Source organism: Perkinsus marinus (genome assembly GCF_000006405.1).
Source record: "Perkinsus marinus ATCC 50983 genomic scaffold scf_1104296950272, whole genome shotgun sequence".
In the NCBI taxonomy this organism is placed as follows: Eukaryota; Perkinsozoa; order Perkinsida; family Perkinsidae; genus Perkinsus; species Perkinsus marinus.
This window is the reverse complement of record NW_003209678.1, coordinates 1-21,848: the sequence shown is the minus strand read 5'-3', so window position 1 is coordinate 21,848 and position 21,848 is coordinate 1. Positions and strand designations below refer to the sequence as shown.

At 48.3% G+C, this 21,848-nt stretch overlaps 7 protein-coding genes and 4 non-coding genes across 11 annotated transcripts; 7 read left to right on the top strand and 4 right to left on the bottom strand.

The window, feature by feature from the left end:
• Window positions 1–2,122: 2,122 nt before the first annotated feature.
• Window positions 2,123–5,741, top strand: Pmar_PMAR007037 (hypothetical protein; the record flags this gene model as incomplete). Its single annotated transcript, XM_002778200.1, has 18 exons — window positions 2,123–2,328; window positions 2,374–2,461; window positions 2,554–2,635; window positions 3,246–3,589; window positions 3,638–3,695; window positions 3,752–3,815; window positions 3,863–3,974; window positions 4,018–4,111; window positions 4,166–4,244; window positions 4,316–4,449; window positions 4,500–4,624; window positions 4,675–4,781; window positions 4,826–4,869; window positions 4,913–5,088; window positions 5,148–5,243; window positions 5,291–5,385; window positions 5,434–5,522; window positions 5,568–5,741. 18 exons carry the CDS (start codon window positions 2,123–2,125, stop codon window positions 5,612–5,614), a joined length of 2,040 nt encoding a protein of 679 aa, XP_002778246.1. The 3' UTR covers window positions 5,615–5,741.
• A 231-nt stretch (window positions 5,742–5,972) lies between these two features.
• Window positions 5,973–7,259, top strand: Pmar_PMAR007036 (Dihydrodipicolinate synthase, putative; the record flags this gene model as incomplete). Its single annotated transcript, XM_002778199.1, has 8 exons — window positions 5,973–6,079; window positions 6,127–6,211; window positions 6,257–6,385; window positions 6,431–6,534; window positions 6,581–6,711; window positions 6,752–6,879; window positions 6,930–7,037; window positions 7,083–7,259. The coding sequence occupies 8 exons, from the start codon at window positions 5,973–5,975 to the stop codon at window positions 7,221–7,223; spliced, it is 933 nt and encodes a 310-aa protein (XP_002778245.1). The 3' UTR covers window positions 7,224–7,259.
• Window positions 7,260–8,428: 1,169 nt separating this feature from the next.
• On the top strand, window positions 8,429–10,168 carry Pmar_PMAR007035 (hypothetical protein; the record flags this gene model as incomplete). The annotated part of the gene is made up of 9 exons (XM_002778198.1): window positions 8,429–8,557; window positions 8,711–8,882; window positions 8,933–9,033; window positions 9,138–9,191; window positions 9,235–9,350; window positions 9,554–9,656; window positions 9,707–9,806; window positions 9,962–10,013; window positions 10,063–10,168. The coding sequence occupies 9 exons, from the start codon at window positions 8,429–8,431 to the stop codon at window positions 10,166–10,168; spliced, it is 933 nt and encodes a 310-aa protein (XP_002778244.1).
• A 149-nt stretch (window positions 10,169–10,317) lies between these two features.
• Pmar_PMAR007034 (hypothetical protein) lies at window positions 10,318–10,618 on the top strand (the record flags this gene model as incomplete). The annotated part of the gene is made up of 2 exons (XM_002778197.1): window positions 10,318–10,372; window positions 10,419–10,618. The coding sequence occupies 2 exons, from the start codon at window positions 10,318–10,320 to the stop codon at window positions 10,616–10,618; spliced, it is 255 nt and encodes an 84-aa protein (XP_002778243.1).
• Window positions 10,619–10,877: 259 nt separating this feature from the next.
• Pmar_PMAR007033 (conserved hypothetical protein) lies at window positions 10,878–11,374 on the top strand (the record flags this gene model as incomplete). The annotated part of the gene is made up of 4 exons (XM_002778196.1): window positions 10,878–10,914; window positions 10,966–11,069; window positions 11,120–11,231; window positions 11,283–11,374. 4 exons carry the CDS (start codon window positions 10,878–10,880, stop codon window positions 11,372–11,374), a joined length of 345 nt encoding a protein of 114 aa, XP_002778242.1.
• Window positions 11,375–11,608: 234 nt separating this feature from the next.
• Window positions 11,609–12,326, top strand: Pmar_PMAR007032 (myb, putative; the record flags this gene model as incomplete). The annotated part of the gene is made up of 4 exons (XM_002778195.1): window positions 11,609–11,748; window positions 11,882–11,971; window positions 12,013–12,145; window positions 12,192–12,326. 4 exons carry the CDS (start codon window positions 11,609–11,611, stop codon window positions 12,324–12,326), a joined length of 498 nt encoding a protein of 165 aa, XP_002778241.1.
• Window positions 12,327–14,178: 1,852 nt separating this feature from the next.
• Pmar_PMAR007031 (Transcription factor iws-1, putative) lies at window positions 14,179–17,353 on the top strand (the record flags this gene model as incomplete). Its single annotated transcript, XM_002778194.1, has 22 exons — window positions 14,179–14,353; window positions 14,401–14,525; window positions 14,573–14,628; window positions 14,674–14,747; window positions 14,800–14,861; window positions 14,905–14,971; window positions 15,020–15,069; window positions 15,124–15,237; window positions 15,287–15,366; window positions 15,421–15,481; window positions 15,528–15,612; window positions 15,669–15,767; window positions 15,818–15,885; window positions 16,068–16,179; window positions 16,204–16,252; window positions 16,304–16,411; window positions 16,463–16,637; window positions 16,685–16,816; window positions 16,864–16,955; window positions 17,029–17,094; window positions 17,148–17,262; window positions 17,309–17,353. The coding sequence occupies 22 exons, from the start codon at window positions 14,179–14,181 to the stop codon at window positions 17,351–17,353; spliced, it is 2,010 nt and encodes a 669-aa protein (XP_002778240.1).
• Window positions 17,354–19,243: 1,890 nt separating this feature from the next.
• Window positions 19,244–19,314, bottom strand: Pmar_PMAR007030. Its single transcript has one exon. It is a non-coding gene; the product is annotated as a tRNA-Gly (tRNA).
• Window positions 19,315–19,436: 122 nt separating this feature from the next.
• Pmar_PMAR007029 lies at window positions 19,437–19,509 on the bottom strand. Its single transcript has one exon. It is a non-coding gene; the product is annotated as a tRNA-Glu (tRNA).
• Window positions 19,510–20,613: 1,104 nt separating this feature from the next.
• Pmar_PMAR007028 lies at window positions 20,614–20,684 on the bottom strand. The gene has a single exon. It is a non-coding gene; the product is annotated as a tRNA-Gly (tRNA).
• A 122-nt stretch (window positions 20,685–20,806) lies between these two features.
• Window positions 20,807–20,879, bottom strand: Pmar_PMAR007027. The gene has a single exon. It is a non-coding gene; the product is annotated as a tRNA-Glu (tRNA).
• Window positions 20,880–21,848: the final 969 nt, after the last annotated feature.

Below are 21,848 nucleotides of genomic sequence, written 5' to 3'. Positions count from 1 at the left end.
ACCCCGCCCGAGTCGCCAAGACGTAGGCCCACAGCAATATTGTAAGATATCAAGATTTATCTCAATGAAGTCGCGCGCGCCTTGATTTTGTTAAAGAAGGATGGGAGTAGGATGGCTAAACAGAGCTCTCATCAGTAGCGATGACAAAGTCAGCATCAAAATGGTAACCGAGGCTGCTGTCCTCGTTATATCTAGAGTCTACGAGGGTATTGGTAGTGTTTCTAGTGAGCCCTCTGAGTACATCACTGTAGATTCATAACCCTACTGACAGGGTTGCGCATTGTGAGACTTTCGGGGGACGGTAGTAGTACATACCACGGATGGCCAATTAGCGGCGTGCGCTTGCCATTGTCCGCCACCCGGGTAGTTGTGAAGAACCTCTCAATAGTAACCTTAAGCGTGTGAGGCGTCACCGCCTTAGCTCATATCAGGCTATCTGTGGAGAGGCTCATTCGAAAGACAGTACTCATCGTGTGACTCCGTAGAGAAGGGTATAAGGTGCGAATGGTATTCGTGACCTTTTAAAACACGCTCGATGGGCCATTCGACTGAACAGCTCGTGGTTAGCAGTGTTCACAATGAGGTAGGTCCAAAAAGAGCAGATGACGTCTAGATGTAGTAGATAGATGCTTCAGTAGGCATCCACCAGCTTTCTAGGTAAGAGGAGGTGGTGAGGAGGTAGGAAGTTGTATGGTTATCACACAGGTTCCTGTGTACGGTGAGGTCATATACCCATGATGGGGAGAATTCAATCTCCTAGTAGCATCACAAGTCTCAGGTGAGTACTACAAGTACGGGAACTCAATTCCAGGCGAAGAAGAGTTGGAGAATGCGAGTTTCCGAGCTAGCCCTGTGGAAGGGAAGTCACTTATCTGGCATCTACCTCTAAGGCATCAGCCCAATGTTCACCATATAGTTTGATCGTATCTATTCATATCCTCGTAATCTTTGTTGTGATGTATGCTACATGAATATTTCGGAATCCCGCACAAGCTTTGTGACCACCACGAAGCATGTGTTACACGCGTTCATTATGGCATGATAGTGCGAATTTGTAACTACTAATTTTCAACAGTATAATGCCTACACGGTGCTCTTGAGCTTACTAGTTGGTCGGGATGTGGGAATGATCTCGACAGCGCTTATTTATCATTTACCATTTAAAGTGAGTCTTGTGCATGAGTTCGCGTTACACAACTTCAACAGCTGAGCAAATTGATGAGGTAATCTTTGGGGAGGTTTTCAGTTGTCATCCTTCATTGCTTTCCCCTTTCAGAAGCCTAGTATATCTCCACCTGTGCGCCGGAGGGCGGCCTCACTGAGGACTAGCAAGCCAGCCAGTGATTCACCATTTACTCAAGTCAATTTACCCACCAAGTCTTGGCCAAGTTGTTATGATTCTGAAGCGGCGTCGTCGTTGGGGAACACGATATCTCAGAGTTCCCCTGTAACACTCGAGCCAGAGTATAATGAATTCAAAGAGGAGTACCTTGCGCGGAAGGTTATAGTCGTTGCTGAGTCCGAGTTAGTTTTGATAGACTATATAGATTGGGAAGCTCGGTTTTTCATACGATGGGTCGATGATGATAGGCAATTGGCTGAGGTATCGGACTGTGCTCCCACCAAAGCAGACATCGAACGGTGGACCCGTCAACAGCCGTCTACTCGGGGTGGTGGTGGTCGGGAGATTGTTACGTACACGGCGGTTTACTTCGTCCATCTCGACAAGGCAGAAGCTCGAGGGTTGGAGCCGTATCGACAGCAAGCGGAGTGGTATGGTAAGTTCATGGTGTTGGACTCATCGCTAGAGGAAGCGTATGAGCAACCACGAGCGGAGAGACCCTATCCAGGAGATCAGTTCCCCGACAACTGTATATTCGTCAATGGTACGGCATATAGCATGGGCTTGCTCAAATCGAGTGCTTTCCGTGTGGGTGACACGCATGCTATCTCTATACGCAAGTCACGAATACCCTTTGGTGGGCGTGGAGTGTATGCAGAGAAACCTTTTTTCCGTCATGAGCTTGTGAGCCTTTACTGGGGACACATGTTCAGTGAAGCACAGCGAGCATTCATGAAGGATGAGGGTGGCGGCGAGTTATCTACTCACTGTATTCCACTTATGCAGAAGTTATCCTATTTGGATGGTATGCACAGTTGTCTTATGCAAGGGATGTATGTGGGTCAAATGCTCAATATGGGGGGTAAAGGTACCACATTCAATAACTGTGAGTTCCACATTGTTGATGTGACTACCAATGGAGGCTCACTCGGAAGATCTAAGGGTGTCCCAACAGCTATGAAGGCAGTTGTGGTTCGTGCTACAAGGTCAAACACAGTCTGTCCAGGATGGAGAATTGTTAGTTCTTGTAGGTACATATTCCCTGGTGAAGAGCTTTATGTTTCGTATGGTGCCTCCTTTTGGAACAAGCAGGGTGTAGTATGTCTGGAGCCCCCACCGGTACATTGGCCTCTACCCTTGGAACAGATATTATCTCAACAATACGGTGGTGGGACGAGGATATGCTCGTGAGTTGTGCATTCGCTCTTCAGGTGGATCTCACAACTCGTTGGAGGCCTCTCATCTCAGCAAGAGTGACGGATCGTGAAGCATGCAAATCGACGGGCGGCTATGGTCACACATTTGCTCCATAGCTCCATGATAACAGTTTTATACCTATAGATCGTGTTGAGTCGGGGTCGTTGCTTATGAGCCGCTTGCTGGGGTTTATCAAGCGTGTTATGCTCTGTATTCGACCATAAGGGACTGAAAAGTATATGTTATTATCGAACTGCATTAGCATTCCTCTCTAGATGATTTGGAAATTTTGGATGAGTGAACTTTTTACTTCATTTCATCGTAAGGTTATTCGAGTCTAGTGCGTGATGTTAAGTTCCTTCAGTGTTGAACATTTCGCTTTCGAGTGACTATTCCCATCATCGTAACCATGACCTCTCGAGGCACTGGCAAGCGTAGCGTTGGCAGACAGTCGTCAACAGTATCAAGACAAGATTCAGCTGCTCTTCATGGATCAGCATCAGGAACGGCTCATAGCCCACAGGCGGTCGAAAGTAATATCGCTCTCCTTCTTCCGTATTCTGCTCGGAATCATATAGCTACGAAATCTCTGTATTTCGGTGGAATCGCTAGTAGTCGGGGCATCTAATGTTGCTGTTGAAATCCTTGTATTTCAGAGCGGGCTATTAGTGGGTGTTTCGTCAGTGACGTTGTGTGATGATGTTAGGCTCGGATCTGGAAGACTCTAGCCATACTCTTGACGATCCAATCCATAAGCTACCTCTTGATGAGATAAAGATTGATACTGATCAATTGCTCAATCCTACTCCGGAGTCAGAAGAGTTCGTCTGCAAGATCTGCCATACCTACATTGTTGGCTGCCATCCCAAGATCACAAAGTGCTCACATATGTTCTGTGGGGATTGTCTTGAAGAATGGAGCCAAATTCAACCTACCTTCCGAAGTTGGGTCCAAGTGGCCAGGACTGCCGGCCAAGCACGAAATGTTCCGTGCCCGGTCTGCAAGACTCCCCTCAATGATAAGAAGGAGATATTTTCTATCAACCCACCAGTACTACACCCAACTCAGTATCGTTCGCATTTTCTTTTCTTGCTCTAGGATCCCCAGCGACCAGAGTGTCAGTCTATATGGAAGATGCTCTCTAGTTTGAAAATAAGTAACGGGGTCTCTCCTTCATCGACAAAAATGGGTCCATTTTCTTCCGTGTTTCAGAGTGCCATTATGACCCAGACTTTGATCCCACTGGTAGTTGTCACTGGACAGGAACCTATTCTACGTAACATATATCTCTGGTTTGTATATAGTGTGGATACGATTCGTCAGATATCAAGCACATGCTAAAGAATGCAGAGCGTGTAAGTCAGGAGTCGTGATAGCTCCCAACACCACCCAACCCGGCTTCCATACTCAGACTGATAAAGCCGGCAGTGACGAGGTAATGGTATCCAGATTTTCTCATCGAACTGCTGTTGTTGTAGGAGTCGGAACACGAAGGGCAGTGCCAAACAGCCAAGATCCATACTGTTATGATACCGTTCGAAGGGGCTAAGGCCAATAGTCAGGAACTAGGAGGTAGTAGGGCTTTAAAATCGATGTTGTTCACCTCACTGAGCGATCAATGTTCAGGCCATGTCATATCCGTGGGGGTCCATGATCAAGTTTCAGTTGACGACAAGAGCGAGAATGGTCTGTGGGTTCACGGGACGTAAGTAGAAGTGCGGTACGCTACGTTCGTACTGAGGATACTCCCATTGACGAGACCTGGTTATCGTTCAGCAACATAACCCGTTCGAGCTCCGAAGGGTGGTTTCCTGCGTATTGCCTCAAGCGGTTGGATGAATACGTCGAGTCTGAAGGTCTCGTGCCTTCGGGAGCTCAGCCTATAGCCAATGCTGATAGAGAAGTTCAAGGTGGGATACAGTATTTCCTTCATAGTCCCCCACACTACGTCAACTGATAGGTTCTGCTGCCGCTGAAGCTGCTGCTAAGATGCCAACAGTGTTGGCCGAGAGAGCATCCATCATACGTGATTTCGATCCTCACACGATCATGATCGGAAGCGATAGTCTAGATCAATTCCTACCGGTAGGCAGTGTGGGTTCATCTATACCTGAGTTGATGCTTGAAGAACGCAGGTATCAGAAGGCGAGGTCGTAGTAGTGTGGCAGCGTAGAGCCCGTGCTGGATGGAATCTGTGTGTATCTGGTGATGGTTCTAGATTGGGTTGGGTCCCCGATAACAGGTCGGCATATCGTATGGCAATGTTTCATATTTTGTGAATGTTAGATGCAAAACTATTCGGGAAGGTATGGGATACGCTGTGACCGAAGGTAAGCCGACTGGGCAACAGGGACAGCTATCATGTACTCTCAGCTGGTGTGGTAACATCACCCAGTGCTCGACAAAGTCGCCCCAGTTCTGCTCATGCCGGAGGTGGCAAGATGCAACATAACGCCCCTAGCATCGCTTCGACCTACATTGCCCGGAGGGCCTACGATTCTAATGACAGGCCGAACGAGCTATCCATTATGATTGGCGATATAATATCGGTAATAAGGAAGAGGAAGCTGGAATTGTTTTGGTAGGGTTGAATTCTCCTGTGTCTCAGATCAGGGGAGGGATATCTCATCAAACAATCAATGGATGGACTTTGGGTACTGTTGTGGGCCAGGGTGGGAAGAAAGAAGGATGGTTCCCTAGATGGGTACGCTCCAGTTCATAGAGGATGAGGTCTTATGTTATTCTACCTAGGTATTGAAGGATCAAACCAAGACAGCCCCTACAGTGAATAAGAAGGCCCAATGCGCTATGTGTGGTACCACATGCTCAGCTGTTAATACAGTCCTGTAAGTCGATGATGTCACGGATGCCCTCGGCTTACTTGTTATTGTCAGGTATGGATCCGGTAGCCAAGATAGCAGCATAAGGCAGCAGCATTCTAGACCAGCTCCTAAGCAAACGACGAAGATGGATGAGTTTTGCAGTAGGTCCTTCTCCGATCAGTGGACTGAGTATTTCCTATTATTAGGCCGGAAGTGTTGGGATAGATATGTCGATGCCAAGCTGAAGGCATGAGTAGTACACATTGTGCTACATGAAGTTGTCATTGGTTGTTGTATACGATATCATCACTCACGACAACATTCTGGCCAGGAATAAGTCGCAATCGTTATCGTATCTATGGTAGCTCTGACATCGTCAAAGTGTTCTGGAACATTTATCTTATTGGGATAGCGGAATCTCACAGCTAAAGTGGTTCGTGTTGTGTTATGCGAATGACAATCAATCGTTCCTTGAGTGCCTAGGAGGAACTTCTTACCATCTGCGTGGACCCTTGTAGGACTTGTGTACTATCGTGAAGGAGTTCTTGTGGTAGAATCAGGTTTGGTGTGTCGAGTTTTCTCTTTGACGTATATCTGCAACTCTTTGATCCATGCCCGCAGTGACAGTGGCTACTTTGAGAGGAGTTTATCCTCCCATTGCAACACCATTCGGTGATGATGGTAGTCCAGATGACGAGAAGATGATATTCAATATTCAGTAGTCATTGCAGTACCCGAATAGGAGTACTGTACTGGCTCTTGCAGGCGCTGGGCATCTACGACTGGATTATCTGGTATCGTGTGTCAAGGGAGCAATGGCGAATATGTATTGTTGACACCTGACGAACGAGTGGGAGCATGGGTGACAGACCCTAAGCTGATAAGTATACCCTAGGTACATCAGGTCGAAGTTGTTCGTAAACACATGCCTGCAGAGTGGCAGTTAATTGTAGGAACGGAGGCAGGCTCGACAGCTGCTACTATTGACCTCATCAAACGAGTAGCGGCGGGCGGAGCTGATGCGGTAGAGCCCCCAAAAGAGGGTATGGGTTTGGCCATTGACACGTAGGCACTCGTGCTCACTCCGAGTTGTTATAAGGCACAGATGTCGGACGAGGCAATGGTGTTACACTATACTGCGATCGCTGATGCCAGCCCTATCCCGGTTATACTGTAGACAATACTAGCCATCCATAACATGCTCAGTAGTGGACGTTAGATACAACATGCCGGCTAATACTGGGGTGGACTTGCCAGTATCGGCTATTTGCAGATTGGCCAAGCATAAGAACATCATTGGGTTGAAGGACTCCAGTGGCAATGTTGTCAAGATGGCAACAGTTCGCAGACGTAGGTTGGGATACGTTTCTGCCGTGATAGACTCTTACAGGGACCGATAAGGCGGAGTTCAGTCTGCTAGCCGGTAGTGCTGGCTTTCTCCTCCCTGCTTTGGCTATCGGTGCTGTTGGTGGAGTATGCGCTCTGGCAAATATTGCACCACAGCTCTGCTGTGATATTGTAGTGTAATCGATGGGTCATAGGATTGTGGTGAATATCGTTCTGGTCAGCAAGAGGCCTTCGATAATGGCGACTTTACTGCTGCTATGACACACCAGCTTCGCGCAGTTGAGATAAACACTGCTGTCACTTCGCAATTCGGAGTGCCAGGATTGAAGGTACTAGGGTGACCTTTCTCGAGATAGTAGTGGCCTCGCACTTAGTACGCGATGGACACTGTCGGCTTACATGGAGGGCCGTGCCGTGCTCCTCTAGTTCAGCTCACTGAGGACGAGAAAGTAAAGCTGAAGGCAATAATAGAGGATAGCCAGATAGTGGATACCGAGCAACTCCGTCAGCGGTGAACCTGGTTATATTTATGAACATGTGTGATTTTCTCGAACTGTGCTGGGTTGTGTTAGTGTATTTATCAATGGACGGATCGTTCCAACTCATTTATGAGGCTTCGACCACGGTCAATCGGCAGAGTGCTGCAGGAGCTTTGGATCTCAGGGAATATCATCTTGTGAGTAACAGTCACACTATGGTCCCTCTCGGCAGGGTGAGCGAATTTGGACCTGCTGGTTCGGATCAATATGTACTGGGTAACCTATGGTAGCTTTTGCATACAGTGTCATCTATGGTGCTAGTAGTTGGCTGTGTGTGAGGATATGCGTGAGGGAGTCGAGCAAGGGGATCGTGTGCTGCGTGAGCCAAGGTGATACGGTCAGTAGCTGAATCTCCTGGAATAGTATTTGCGATATTATGGGTGAAGATTCTCCTTCTTCGACCAGCAAGTTGGCACGGCTATCTCTTCGTGGGGCCACCCGCGTAGCATTCGGTGCACTACGGAAAGGACGCGTGTTCCTGCCTCAGCCGCGACGAGCACCCAACAGTCATGGCATCGATGCAGAGGCTGAGAGCGTTAATTCAGACGACTTCGAGATGAACGCTACAGCTAAATCCAGCGGGGCAAACCTGACCTACTTACGTGTACTTTCCCTGTTGGAGACTTTTGCTACCAGGACATCATTGTTGGTATCAACGTCACCGGAGGGAAATCCGAAATCAAACTGGGGGCTAACTCGACAGTTTCTCCCGGGGTTCCTCCACGATCGCAATTGGTACCATCACCTAATCTCATTGGGAACTATGGTAATCATTTGGGAGTCCAACACACTCTATCAGAGCGAACGGTAGCTTATGCATCATCAAGTTTGCTCAACTGGCGACGGAAGAGTCTCTCTCATGCTGACACTGTTACTCCAGATATTACACGTGCTTCTTCGCAGAGTATACGGCCTCTCCCGAGCTGTCTCGACTCCTCCCCTTGTTTAGATGGGGTCGAACCGTCAAACGTGCTGCCGGGCTATGCTATGTATAAGCCAGCATGCATTCCCGAGATGAGCAGAACGAATCAAATGTCCTCGGATCTAGCCGAGTTAGCTCATGTCCGACTAGGACGTGTGTCGCACCGGTGTCCTGGAGATTGACGCTCGAAGCGCCTGAGTGGCTCGCTGATTCAGCAATGCTAAATGAGTGGTCATCATCCATCAGTTGATTGTTGTTCATGTCCGGTCAGAAGCCCCTGCACTTCTTACGGCAAACTACATGGTGGCGAGAGGTGGAGAGCTTCTTAGAATCAGGGAAGGACTCCAAAGCTCTTCCTAAGACGGTCAACTCGGCGGAGAGGGACGTGGTAATTGAGGGGAAATTCACACCAGATAGCGCCAGGGAGCAGCAACTGTTACGTCGCGAATCCCACGCCCTGTTGAGAGTATATATTCGGCTGTCGAGAGGTTTTTTGTTGATACATGGCAACAATTGGTTTCACGGATGAATCCGTCCTCAGATACGTCAAATATGTAAACACTTCGACTGTAGTTTCAAGGTGAAGGGTACAGGCATCCAGCGACAGATGTATCTCATCAAGCCAGATTTCAGCTACTTCGATCGAGTTGAAGCGGATCAGGCTGCTTCCCAGGCTTTGGCTTTGCACAGCCGTGGAACTGATGAGCAGAATGGTAATCGAAGTAATTTAATGTTCGCCGACCTACAATGTCTATCTCCTTAGATGCTGAAGCACATCGGAAAGCTATTGCAACCTTGAGTGCTACCATTAATCGGTTGAAGGACATGTTTGTCGATCGATCTTTCCGCTTCGGACAAACCCAGGTAGATGATGGTAGCCCTATGCGATTTAACCCCTCTTTGGTTCTCCTCATTTATGTGCTTGAATTCTTCTGACTGAATGTATACATTGCATGTTCTATCTTCAGATTACTATGGCTCGGGACGAAAGGAAACTGGAAATCGCCACTCGAGAGGCAGATGTAGATGGTGATGATCCTGATTAGTGTAACAGTAGCGTAGTAGATACTACGGAAGCTGGTGGCAGCCTATGAGGGAATAGTTCATAGCGTGTCTGAAAGGTTCGCGGGAGCGGTCAAAGAGATCGATACGGACCACATCAATGCTCTGCAAAACGAAATGTATTGAGGAGAGTATCAACAGAGATTAGGATGAGCAGGCATACGATCAGGTCCAGTCTCCGTGCTAGAGGAAGAGAAGCGACACAATACTCGCTCTGCGTGCGTTGCAGCCGAGCTAGCGTTACGACTGCAGTGTCTCCCTGTGGGCATGTGTAGTATCCCTAGTCCTATGCACATTATGGAGCATATTCATCTGCTATTAGGTTTTGTACTGATTGCACAAAGAGAGTTTACGATGACGGCAAGTGTGTGATATGTCGCTTGAAGACCGTAGAGCGCGCCAAGACTATGGAGCCTTCATCGAAGGTTAGTTACTGTAGTCTTGATGCTGAGCGGAGTGTGCAGTCCGATCTCAGGCTGATATTACTCTGGAGGTATTGGACCTTACGAAAGATCAAGGCGTGGGATCCAGCCCTAAACCGAAGAAGGTCTCATCGAAAGCATCTCGGCATAGCGGTGGGAATATTATTTGGCCCCATGGTAGATCAATCGATGGTCTCATTCAGGTCGTCGACATCGGAGCGCCTCGGCATCATCATTATCCTCGTCCTCATCGTCAACTTCGTCGTCCTCTTTATCATCATCTTCATCACAGGATTCATCCTCATCAGATAGCGAAGCTTCAAGGGAACGGAAACGGCCGAGGCAGGCGAAAGACTTGAAGTGCTTTTCCGTAGTATGGGTGTATCATGTTTCAAAGCTTCGGCTTTAGGTCACTTTCCCTCCTACTTCAGCGGGACAACTCGGGTGGTTGTGGGAAGGGCTCGAACGACAGAGAGGAGAAAGCGGATGCGAGCACTAACTCTCCTCTGACTTGAGATGGCTTCCATTACGGTGATGCTTTGGATGTCTGAACCTCGTACAATGGGTTGCTTCTCACGATCGCCGGTGGTTTGGGTTACTGACTAGTGAAAGTCCTTCCCACAGGACCTTCCTTACTATGTTTGTATTTGCACCACAGTCAACGATGCGGCTAGTCACGAGAGTTAGAGGTGTCGGTTTGCGGTACTTCACATCTTCTAGTAAGTGCTATGAGAACGACTCGCTTCGCCAACAGCTCCTTGGCAGATCGGGAGAGTGGTCGATTGAAGAGACTGAGCATCTTGCAGAGGATAGCAGCTCGAGAAGATCTGCATGATAAATTAGCAGCTAACTCGGCTATGGAGGATGCATTGCGATGCATACAAGAGGAAATGGATCAGCTCTCTCCAGACATTCTCGAGGACTCAGCTTGTGATGCGGAATTAGAAAATTCAACCAGGAAGTAATTCGTATGACTGGTTGTATGGTTTACGTATGATTCATTGTATAGAATGGCGCACGTTGGGAGAGAGGCTCCGAGTACATCTTCATTTCAATCAGTAGAAGCTGATGGCGAGATGCATGCTCCACGGCCGACATTGTAGTCTGAACAACTACTATCGCAATTAGCTTTCTGAGGACTCTCTTCTAAGCTGGCAACTACGGCAAACTTTCCTAACAGCAGCCATCCCTTTTGTTGGTTTCGGTTTCTTGGACAACAGTATCATGTTGGTCGCAGGTGACTTCATAGATGCAAAGCTAGGTGATAAGCAAGTGATGATCCTTCGTAGTATCTTCTATTGGGTATTTCTAGGTGCCGCACTTGGTATTACTACTCTGGCAGCTGCAGCTTTGGGTAATTCCATCGGGGATGTATCAGGGATATGGCTGGGGAGCACAGTCGAAGCTTTCACTCATGTATTACCTACATATGTACTCTCTTACTGATACACATCTCTCTATTGCAGAGAATGGGTCTTCCTGACCCTAATTTAACCAAGGCACAACGTATGTTGCATTCTGTAGCTCTCACAAAGACAGCTGGGAATGTTGTCGGGGTACTCATCGGTTGTTTTCTGGGTGAGACCAGTGACCAGTGGGTAGTCTCTTTGATAAACCTCGTTATCACAGGAATGTTCCCTCTGATGTGGCCGGAAGATTATCGTCTGTGGCGTTCACCAGAGCATGATCATGCTCCGCCCAATAAGGACGAGGAAGATTGACGGTAGACGCCGAGGTGGATGCTGCATATTTACTCATCCATATGATCACGATGAGTTACTCGTCTTGTGTCGTAGTACTTTGCTAATCGAGGGAGGGAAGTCGTGTCAGCACCATCCTTGTGCAACACGTGTCAGCTGTCCATTCGTGCTCATCCTATCTGGTCGATATGAGTGGCTTCCTTTATGCTGCGTTTCGGGATGTTGATGTGATATGATAGTTTTTCGGTTGTTTTTATGAACTGCAAAGATTTTGTTGACCCCACTCAAGCGTTACCAACCACTGCTGCATTGGACCAGGCCCTAGACGAGGCCATCTCAAACATACTCTCATCATCCTCCTCTTCAACGACAGACCATGACGCAACAAATACTTCGTGGTCTACATTCCTCGCTACCGCGGGTGACTACGATCTAAGTATCACAGTTGGAGTGATCGGCATCTGCTTCAGTTTTGCAAGATCCTCCAACCAGCTCCCCGCAACCCTCGTCCGATTCTGTTCTTTCCAGTGGGGCTCGAGCTGATGCTGCCAAGTCTGGAGGAGTACTGGCGAATAGCGAGAGGCGGCAGTGGCTTGAGGAAGAGGATGAACTCATCAGGTGGGAGCTGATTGCATGTTACTGGAATCGCTCAATGTCAGACAAGCTGTGGCTTCGAATGGAACGAAGAATTGGACTCTCATCGCTGAGGCACTAACCAGACTCCATAAGAATACTATAACTAGGACCGCAAAGCAGTGCAGGGAGCGTTGGCATAACCATCTTGATCCAAAGGTAGGCTGGACAGTGTTTTATTTCTCATTTGTTGGCCTCCTATCAGGTCGATAAGAGGCCCTGGACCGAGGAAGAACATCGTATCATCTTTGAAGCCCACAATCGCTTTGGTAACCGATGGGCGGAAATAGCTAAGCTCCTACCAGGACGCACAGACAATGCGATAAAGAATCTGTGGTGAGAATCACGTCGGTTGATAGGTCATTCGTGTTTTCAGAATACAGACCGTATCATTTATGGAGTTACGCTCACTGCTATCGATTGAGTGGCTTCATAGTTGATGTCTCTACTCTTAGGTACTCAACGATTCGTCGAAATAAGAGGAAGTCTCAAGGGTACCAGAGAAGGGCGTCGATCAATTCAGAGTCATCGATGATGAGGAAGGGCGAGATGAGTAGTGCTTTGTTGTGGGAACAACTTCTCTATGGGGCCGCTCGGATATCAACATTCTTTTGCTGTTCTCGTATGCACAGGTCCATCACCCAGTCCGACGCCATTTCCAACTGGTCAACTAGCAGCTGATGAACATTGTGCTACCGGTATCGCACGAACCAACATAACTCCACCACGCAAGGGCATACAGGAGGCCGAGATGCTTTGTCTACTACCAAAAGGTGGAGATCCGACCGAGTGCGAGCTACAGCTGTATTACACTCATCTATATATTTTTGCGCAGTCCCTCCGTGCACAGAGATCCGACTACATTGGATGGTACTCCTGGTATGTCCTGCATGGAAGGAGAGAGCCCTTGGGCCCCTCCATCACATAATGCGGAGATAGCCCCCGGCAAAAGGAGACGAACAGGGACAACCGATGGGATTACGGATTGTATGTGATCTGCATGCACCTACGTTATTCGTCTTTGTTTCTCCATATTAGTAACTCCGCCCATTGATTTCATGCTGGCATCGTCACTGCATCGTACAGGACACAGAGATGAGCTAGCCCGCGGGGAGGTATCGCGTAGAGTGATTCGGGAGATGTTGCGGCATCTCTCGATTTGTCCAGGTATCGATTGATCTTCCTGGGATGGGATGGAGCCCTGAGGTTGATGCCATCGAAGAGTCATGGTGTATGAAGGATGGGGAGTAGGGTATACGTCTCAGGTTTATCTCCTCAGGTCAGAATGTTGACACGGGAGTTAGTCCTGATCGGAGCACTGCATGCTCCCCACCATCGGGTGATGGTTCAGCTCTCGTAGAGCTATCCCTCCTCGACTCAGTGACTTCTACCCCAGAACATCCCGTAGCCGATGGTGAATCCATACTCGCTCTAGAAGAGTAAGGACTTGGCGTACGCCACAACTGACTAGTCTATTGTACTCCAGTTCCCCTGATCTTGATCTCAGTGAGGAATTGTTGAGCCTCCCCTTGGGAGTCACTCCTGAGTAGGCAGGTCATTCGTTTGTTCGAGTAGACTTTTTTCTCTTCCTCAGAGGAGGGCAAGGGATCATCGCACGAGTCGAAGGCAGCCTAATAGTACTATATGAGCTGTATACATAGGTCTTCTGTCGAAGCATTCCATAGGTGGATTTGAGTATTCCTTCACTCTTGCCGAGGGTAGAGTCCGTAGAGGATAGTTGCGACACTGTAAGCCACCGGGTGGTCTCATCCGCCATTTCGTGCATTGCCGGTTCTTCATGAGTAATCATAGATTCCCCTGGGGGCTGGAGGTTTGGGAGGCCATCCGTTACAAGAACGGTTTCGATCTGCTCTCTGACTGGCCGATTGTAGTAAGTCCGCTCAGTGAACAATGGCAAACGTGCTCTGATGGGTGTGCAGATGTGTCTCGTGCCCGATGACTGCTCCAGTGTTGCAATATATCTCTACACTCGTGAATGATCATCCGCATGTTCCTCAACGACTCTGATTCTTAATTATAAACTTTGAAAGATTACTTCGCTCCGTGTGTGTTTGGTTCCTACTTCTGATCGTCCTCTCGAGCATCCCCGCGGATGCGTCGGTCCTCATGGTATGCCCATATGAGCATATGCCTATCCTTGTCAAGTCCAGTTGTGTCCCGACCCTTTCCGAATGTCCGACGAGAATTGGAATGAGCTCTTCGGCGAAAATCTTGATGACCTTCCTATAGCACAAACCCAGGTGACCAAACCCCCACAAGAGGGTAAAGAAACACGACTGAGGAAGGGCGTGCTCGACGATGAATCGGACGTGTCTACAGGCGGTCAGCCACGTGGAGATGCTGAGGGTATCACATTTAATTCCGAAAGGTTTTGTTCTTACGAATATACGTAGGTTCACCATCTGGTGAGATCTCGGGCAGTAGCAGTTCCTCATCATCGGAAGAATCTGAGGGCGAGGATGGAGAAATGGGCCACAGCCTTGAAAAGAAGCCTCGAGAGAGCAAGCTGCTGCAACCTGTAGGATGTGTGATGGTTGGTGTTATGTGTAGCAACTTATGTGAAAGGCCCTCGATCGTCTCAAGAAGCGTAGGAAGAAGAAGGAAATGGACTCGGGAGAGAAGTGAGATTGGCTGATTGATTCTTGTCTCTTCACTCGACGTTTCAGATTCGAGAGAATGGAGTCATTGGTGAATAGTATGTATGATGTATCGGCCGCGGATCGGGAGTCCTTGACCACTGGTAGCTATTAGTTGATTTTGAACTTCGATTTCAGCGTTCACGTCCATGTCAGGACAACCCGCATTAGCGAAATTACAGATGCTGGAGAAAATCCGCGGAATTCTTGTTAAGCAGGTAGAGTCATGCGCTATCTCAATTAATCAGAAATGTTTGGTAGGCTTGGCAAGAGCCTTTCATTGAGGCTGGAGGACTCTCCGCGATAGCCGACTGGCTTGCTCTTGTTGGTGAGTCTTGTGCTATTATTGGGAACTGCTAATCTAATGCGACTGCAGGTGCAAAAGGGGCGCTGCCAAACTACAATGTCCGTAGAACGCTCTTAGATGTGAGTCTATCCTAGGAGACCACCGAAATTCGAACGCTTGCTTCAATTGTTTAGTTACTCAATAACCAGCTCCTCCCTCATATAACATTAGATGTCTTGAAGACAAGTCGAGTTGGCTGGGCAGTGAAGGACATGTACTATCACAAGGACGAGACTACTGAGAACACTGTGAGTCCACTCAGAGCATCAACATGCTTTCAACAGGATCTCCTCCCAGGTTATCGAGGAACAACTCATCCAGCACTGGCTCAAGCTTATCCAGAACCAAGGGAATGAAAGTCGAGGCAACATATCGAAGTAGGACTTGGCCGTGCCGTGAGATGGTATGGAATTTGCTCCTACTGTATCGAGGTATATCAAGGCCACCGCTGAGGATATGCGGCAAGCTTCAAGAGCCATCCAGAAGCAGAAGGTAATGTTCACCCTCAATGTTGTGTGTACAAGTGCTGGACAATCAGGGTCCTCGGTTAACAGCTGAACAACAACAGAAGGTACAGAGTAGGAGGCATGCAATGATTCCAAATCGGGGTGCTGCTCTCGATGGTACGGTACTCGTGGATTGGTCTTCGTTTAATCATAATGCTCCGTCGCCTGTTCAGCTACGCAACCTTTATCGGGAGCAGGGACGTATAGGATTCAACCAGTGTCCAACGTTGAAGCTGCTCACAAGGAGAGACTGGATCCTGGCACTGTTAAAGGTGAGATGCTTCATATTTCATGCTAATCATATCAACTGGATCCTACCCAGGTCGACTGAAGCGTCATCTGATGACTGCTGGAGGGAAAAGCAAGAAACGCAGCAGTAAGGCCGTTAAAGTCAGCATCACAGGAAAAGACGCTTGATTGTCTCTTCATTGGCCTCATACTTGCTAAACGAGTGCTTGTTGCATTGAGGATCGACAACGCCCATGGGGTCAATATTATAGTTACCTGTTTTTATGGCCACCATCCAATCTGTTGACCTACCAATGGAACCGTCACTGGTAGTGATGTATTAGGGAGCTCCGCGTGACCTCGATGAGACTGATCAGATTATTGATGCCAAAGTGCACCCTCCTGGAGGGAAGGGTGCACAAAACTCGGCTCTATACTGGGTCATGAAATTACGAGGTGAACACCACCATTCCTCCTTAGACCAATCGGATAAGAGTGCTGGTCCACTGTTTGATGCCTTCGCGATAAAGTAGGCATTTTCAGTGGAGCAGTGTTGCTGATTCGGATTGGTCACTCCTAGACCCTCGGGGCAATCAACCTCATTGCCTTCACCGAGATCGGCAACTGTGTCCTCTGCGATCGAGGATGTTGACAAACTCGAAAAGATTCAACAAGCGACCGACGACGAGTAGTCCCCTTGGATGACTGGTATACCTGTGCTTTGCAGCTCGCTATTCAGAACACCTCGTGGCGCGGCGCCTTGCGACAACGCAGATGCTCATCACGCGACTATCCTCGGTCCTTGTTCTGATGATTCGGAAGACATAGTTAAGGAAGATGTTTCAGAGAACAGTATTCCTATCCCAGGGCCATCCCAACATCGCGCTAAAGCTGTTGATGTCAATCAGGAATGGGTACCTGGGGTCACAGCCCTCTCACTCAGATAAAGGTATTTATTCAGGCAGCTTACAGTGCACGATTGCATTATGAGCGTGATCGGTCCCGTAGTCGATGGGTGCATCCAGAATGGGAAGAACGTAGTTTGCTCAGACAGAAATTACTTCTCAAGACTCGGAAACTAAACGGTGGAAAGGTGCAGGAGCGACGTAGCTGACCTGAGTCGTGATTTGCGGTTACTAGGTCGATCCCTCGAGTGTTTTGGACGAGTTCACCGATCCACCCTTCCCCGATCAAGCGAAAAGCCGGAGGATGTTCCCCGCACTCTTCGCGAGGTGCGCCCTGGGTTGCATTTCCTACCGAGGGTTTGTGGTTATATTCACCTGCGGATCGTTGCGTATTGCTCAGACATGCTTTCACTGAAGAAGAAGCATCGGAATATGCCCTAGCTGTTGGCAAAGCTCGACTCGTCACGTAGGGTCACTTCACACTTGTACTCAAATGCAGTATAGCTTTTTTTTCATCAGATATCACTCTAAATGGGGCGAGTACGATATTAGGTTCGTATCACAGTTAATTGATATCGCTATCCATAACAATGTGGTTCCTTCAGAGCAGCGAGTGCAGCACCTCGCCAAGAAAGTACTGACTCATTCCACCATAGTTCTCATCCCAGTTTTACTTTCAGTTCGGCGAAGCTCACATGAAGAGTTCTACTACTCCATCAGCGTAATTATTTACATTTTGCGATCGTTTGGTAATGCATAGGCTCGTTTTCATTTCTATCGACCGACACTGCTACATAGATTGGCTGATTCCACTAATTCACCAGTTTACGGCAGTACCCAGTGCCAGTATGCTATTTCCCTCTCGCTACATACTTGCTCTTTTTTGCATTCAGTCGATAATGCTCTGTGTTACCTCAATCTGATATACGATGGATCGTCCATCGTGGGCGGGCAAACGTCGGGATGATAACGACTTTATCGAAGCCTTCTGTGCAAGACTTTCGATGAGAACACGACCAGTAATCGCCGAATTAGTCGATCCTAATGATCCGGCGCAACTATCTCTATTCAGAACTGTGGTTGCCTGTGTTTCGCATTGTTATGACCCCAGCTCTCGTTCTGAAGAACTCCCAACATCGCGTGCGGTTGGCAGCAATGAAGCTCTTAACGCAACTCCGCAAATGCCATCACGAACCTCCCGACAGTTCTTACTATGACAGGCTTCTGAGCAATGGTAATATCTTCGATGGTTCTTCTTGATCTACATCGAAAAGAATTGTCACATCAGGCAAGGCTTCGGATCTCCTTATTATATACCATTACTTTTTCTTATCGATGTCACCGCGGATAACCCTCCACATTCATCAGAAGTATGAGCAATTTGGAGCATATAAGTCGGATCTGCAGTTCATGCAGGTGAGTAGTTCAATCCTGATGAAGACTTCATAAGTCTTGCTTCAGATTGTTTACAAATTTATGCGGGAGGTTCTCCATATCAACCCTTGCATCACGCTGCAGCAGTTCTTCTCGAATGGATTTCTATTGAAAAAGTTGGATATGACAGCTGAAGTGGCAGAGGGGCTTCTCAAATTAGACAAGCAACTAGGAGGACATCTACAGCAGCCAATCTCGCAGTGAGCATCAGAAATTGGGATTTGTTTCTCTCGTTCCGGGTCGGCCAAAGAATGAACTTCACCCTGTCCCACCCTAGTTTCTACGGGCATGAGTATTAACGGTTGAAATGCGCTCGCCATTGGATTCAGTGGCTGCCTGGTTAGGAACAAGCTGCTTACTCAGACCAACCCAAAAAGTAGGCGGCATCATATTGGACCAAGGAAAAGAGCATCCAGGAGACGACGTCGTCGGAGGTCTCGCTCCAATCGAGGATACAAGAAGTGAACCTGTCTTGAATGATCCGGCTGTTGATGTGAACGCTTTGGTCGAGTCTACGGAGCGACTCATGAAGACAATCAACTCGGTTGATCGAAAGTTGGATAAGCTTGTGGAGCGAGTGGAGTCGCGTCTCGACGAGCTTGATAGCAGACTGGCAACACTCGAGTTACAAGCCGAGAGATCGGCGACGAGAAAGCCTCCGATATTGGACGGCGGTGTGACAGAATCGGCCGAGGCCACTCCGAACAGTGTCATCATGGCAAAGGATTCGCCTCCCAATAACGATGTTGTCGATGAGGTGATCAGAAGACTAGCTGAACAGTGCGAGGCTACTCAGCGAATGTTGGGGAAGAGTCGTGCATTACACATGAGTGTTCGCGACTCTTCTATCATTTGAGTTGTGCATGACTATTATTCAACACCGGAAATTGGATGGCGTTGCGTGCAGGGGGAAAGGTTAAATACTGTGTCCCTTTTTCCCACTCAATTATCGGCTTACGTACTATTATTCACCACTGGTAAATCACCAGGGGTGCGGAGATATCCTCAACACCCTTTCGAATTCTATTCCCCACGCCCCATGGACAAGGTTGTTCGCCGTGAACTCATTAGCCAGCTGAAACGACCAGCATGCCTAGCTTGGCGAAGATCAGTCAAACCCCGCGTTCAACGTGATGCGCTCGGAAACATTGGGCAGGGGTCGGAAGGGGCCAATGAAAACCTGCATCATCCGAGAATCGAACTCGGGTCACAACGATGGCAACGTTGTATTCTACCACTAGACCAATGATGCGAACCGGTAAAGTAATTTCTCCCTCTCCCGCTCACAAGACTGACTGTGAATCTATTGACTGAACACTGAAATTGTAGAATGCGTCAAGTTGATTCCATAAATTCAACCCTTTAATGAGTGAATTCCGATGCGGGGACTCGAACCCCGGTCGCGTGGGTGAAAACCACGAATCCTAACCAGCTAGACTACATCGGAACTTCCGCACTCCAGCCGACCGTGGGTTCGATCCTCCCAAGCTCCATTGAATCGAGTAATCGTCGCTAGCTAGAATTTAGCATGACCGATTAACCGCCGTGCAATTGGCCACCCGTGTGTCACCCAGAAACTCACATTGACCCGCTTGACTTGTTGATCCTCCCTCAATCCCTTACTTTAGATGCAATGAGTTAAGGACAAGATAACGGTGACTCCGTCCCGAAAATGGTGAAGAAAAGTTATCCAATAACCTTTTCTATTCACGGTTATTTTGTGTCACCAATCACCACTAATTGTTTGCATACCATCAATTTCGGAAATAAGCTCACAAGAGATGTATAAGGAGTGATGCCTTTAAACTGGGTACAGCATTGGATTGATTACTGTGGTGACGAACATCTGGGAGGGGTTGAAGGTGCGGAAACCTCAGACTAGGAGCATGCGCAGTTAACGTCTCTAATGAGTATTACGACGAGTTGGATGAAACAGAGGACGCACAGATCGGAGTGTGAATACCGACAGCTCAAGCGAGTCATCAATCAGAAGTGATGGGGAGAAATGCGGCGAGGGGGAATCGAATGCGCGTGAGAATCACTGATTCGCACTTGGACCGAGGATTCTCTCGTTACAAGTACGGATTGCCTTTATGCTTCTCAGTATTCTAAGCACTTTCCATCCCTTCAGCTAATGAGAGGCTCCTAGTAATGGAAATCGCTACCCAGCGGGTACACCCCATGATCATACGAAGCACAGGTTAGGATTCGGAACCAAGTGGCGCGCAGGAAGTTTATGCAACCAACACGACCGCAATTTCAGCCTTTATATATCACCGTAGCCATCTGGCTCAAGGTAAATATCAGGTCCTCCCGCTGGGCTGCAGCCGAAAGGTGAATGCTAGTGACGACCCTTTGTCGTGGTCACTCACCTTCCAACACCATTTCGAATTCTATTCCCCACGCCCCATGGACAAGGTTGTTCGCCGTGAACTCATTAGCCAGCTGAAACGACCAGCATGCCTAGCTTGGCGAAGATCAGTCAAACCCCGCGTTCAACGTGATGCGCTCGGAAACATTGGGCAGGGGTCGGAAGGGGCCAATGAAAACCTGCATCATCCGAGAATCGAACTCGGGTCACAACGATGGCAACGTTGTATTCTACCACTAGACCAATGATGCGAACCGGTAAAGTAATTTCTCCCTCTCCCGCTCACAAGACTGACTGTGAATCTATTGACTGAACACTGAAATTGTAGAATGCGTCAAGTTGATTCCATAAATTCAACCCTTTAATGAGTGAATTCCGATGCGGGGACTCGAACCCCGGTCGCGTGGGTGAAAACCACGAATCCTAACCAGCTAGACTACATCGGAACTTCCGCACTCCAGCCGACCGTGGGTTCGATCCTCCCAAGCTCCATTGAATCGAGTAATCGTCGCTAGCTAGAATTTAGCATGACCGATTAACCGCCGTGCAATTGGCCACCCGTGTGTCACCCAGAAACTCACATTGACCCGCTTGACTTGTTGATCCTCCCTCAATCCCTTACTTTAGATGCAATGAGTTAAGGACAAGATAACGGTGACTCCGTCCCGAAAATGGTGAAGAAAAGTTATCCAATAACCTTTTCTATTCACGGTTATTTTGTGTCACCAATCACCACTAATTGTTTGCATACCATCAATTTCGGAAATAAGCTCACAAGAGATGTATAAGGAGTGATGCCTTTAAACTGGGTACAGCATTGGATTGATTACTGTGGTGACGAACATCTGGGAGGGGTTGAAGGTGCGGAAACCTCAGACTAGGAGCATGCGCAGTTAACGTCTCTAATGAGTATTACGACGAGTTGGATGAAACAGAGGACGCACAGATCGGAGTGTGAATACCGACAGCTCAAGCGAGTCATCAATCAGAAGTGATGGGGAGAAATGCGGCGAGGGGGAATCGAATGCGCGTGAGAATCACTGATTCGCACTTGGACCGAGGATTCTCTCGTTACAAGTACGGATTGCCTTTATGCTTCTCAGTATTCTAAGCACTTTCCATCCCTTCAGCTAATGAGAGGCTCCTAGTAATGGAAATCGCTACCCAGCGGGTACACCCCATGATCATACGAAGCACAGGTTAGGATTCGGAACCAAGTGGCGCGCAGGAAGTTTATGCAACCAACACGACCGCAATTTCAGCCTTTATATATCACCGTAGCCATCTGGCTCAAGGTAAATATCAGGTCCTCCCGCTGGGCTGCAGCCGAAAGGTGAATGCTAGTGACGACCCTTTGTCGTGGTCACTCACCTTCCAACACCATTTCGAATTCTATTCCCCACGCCCCATGGACA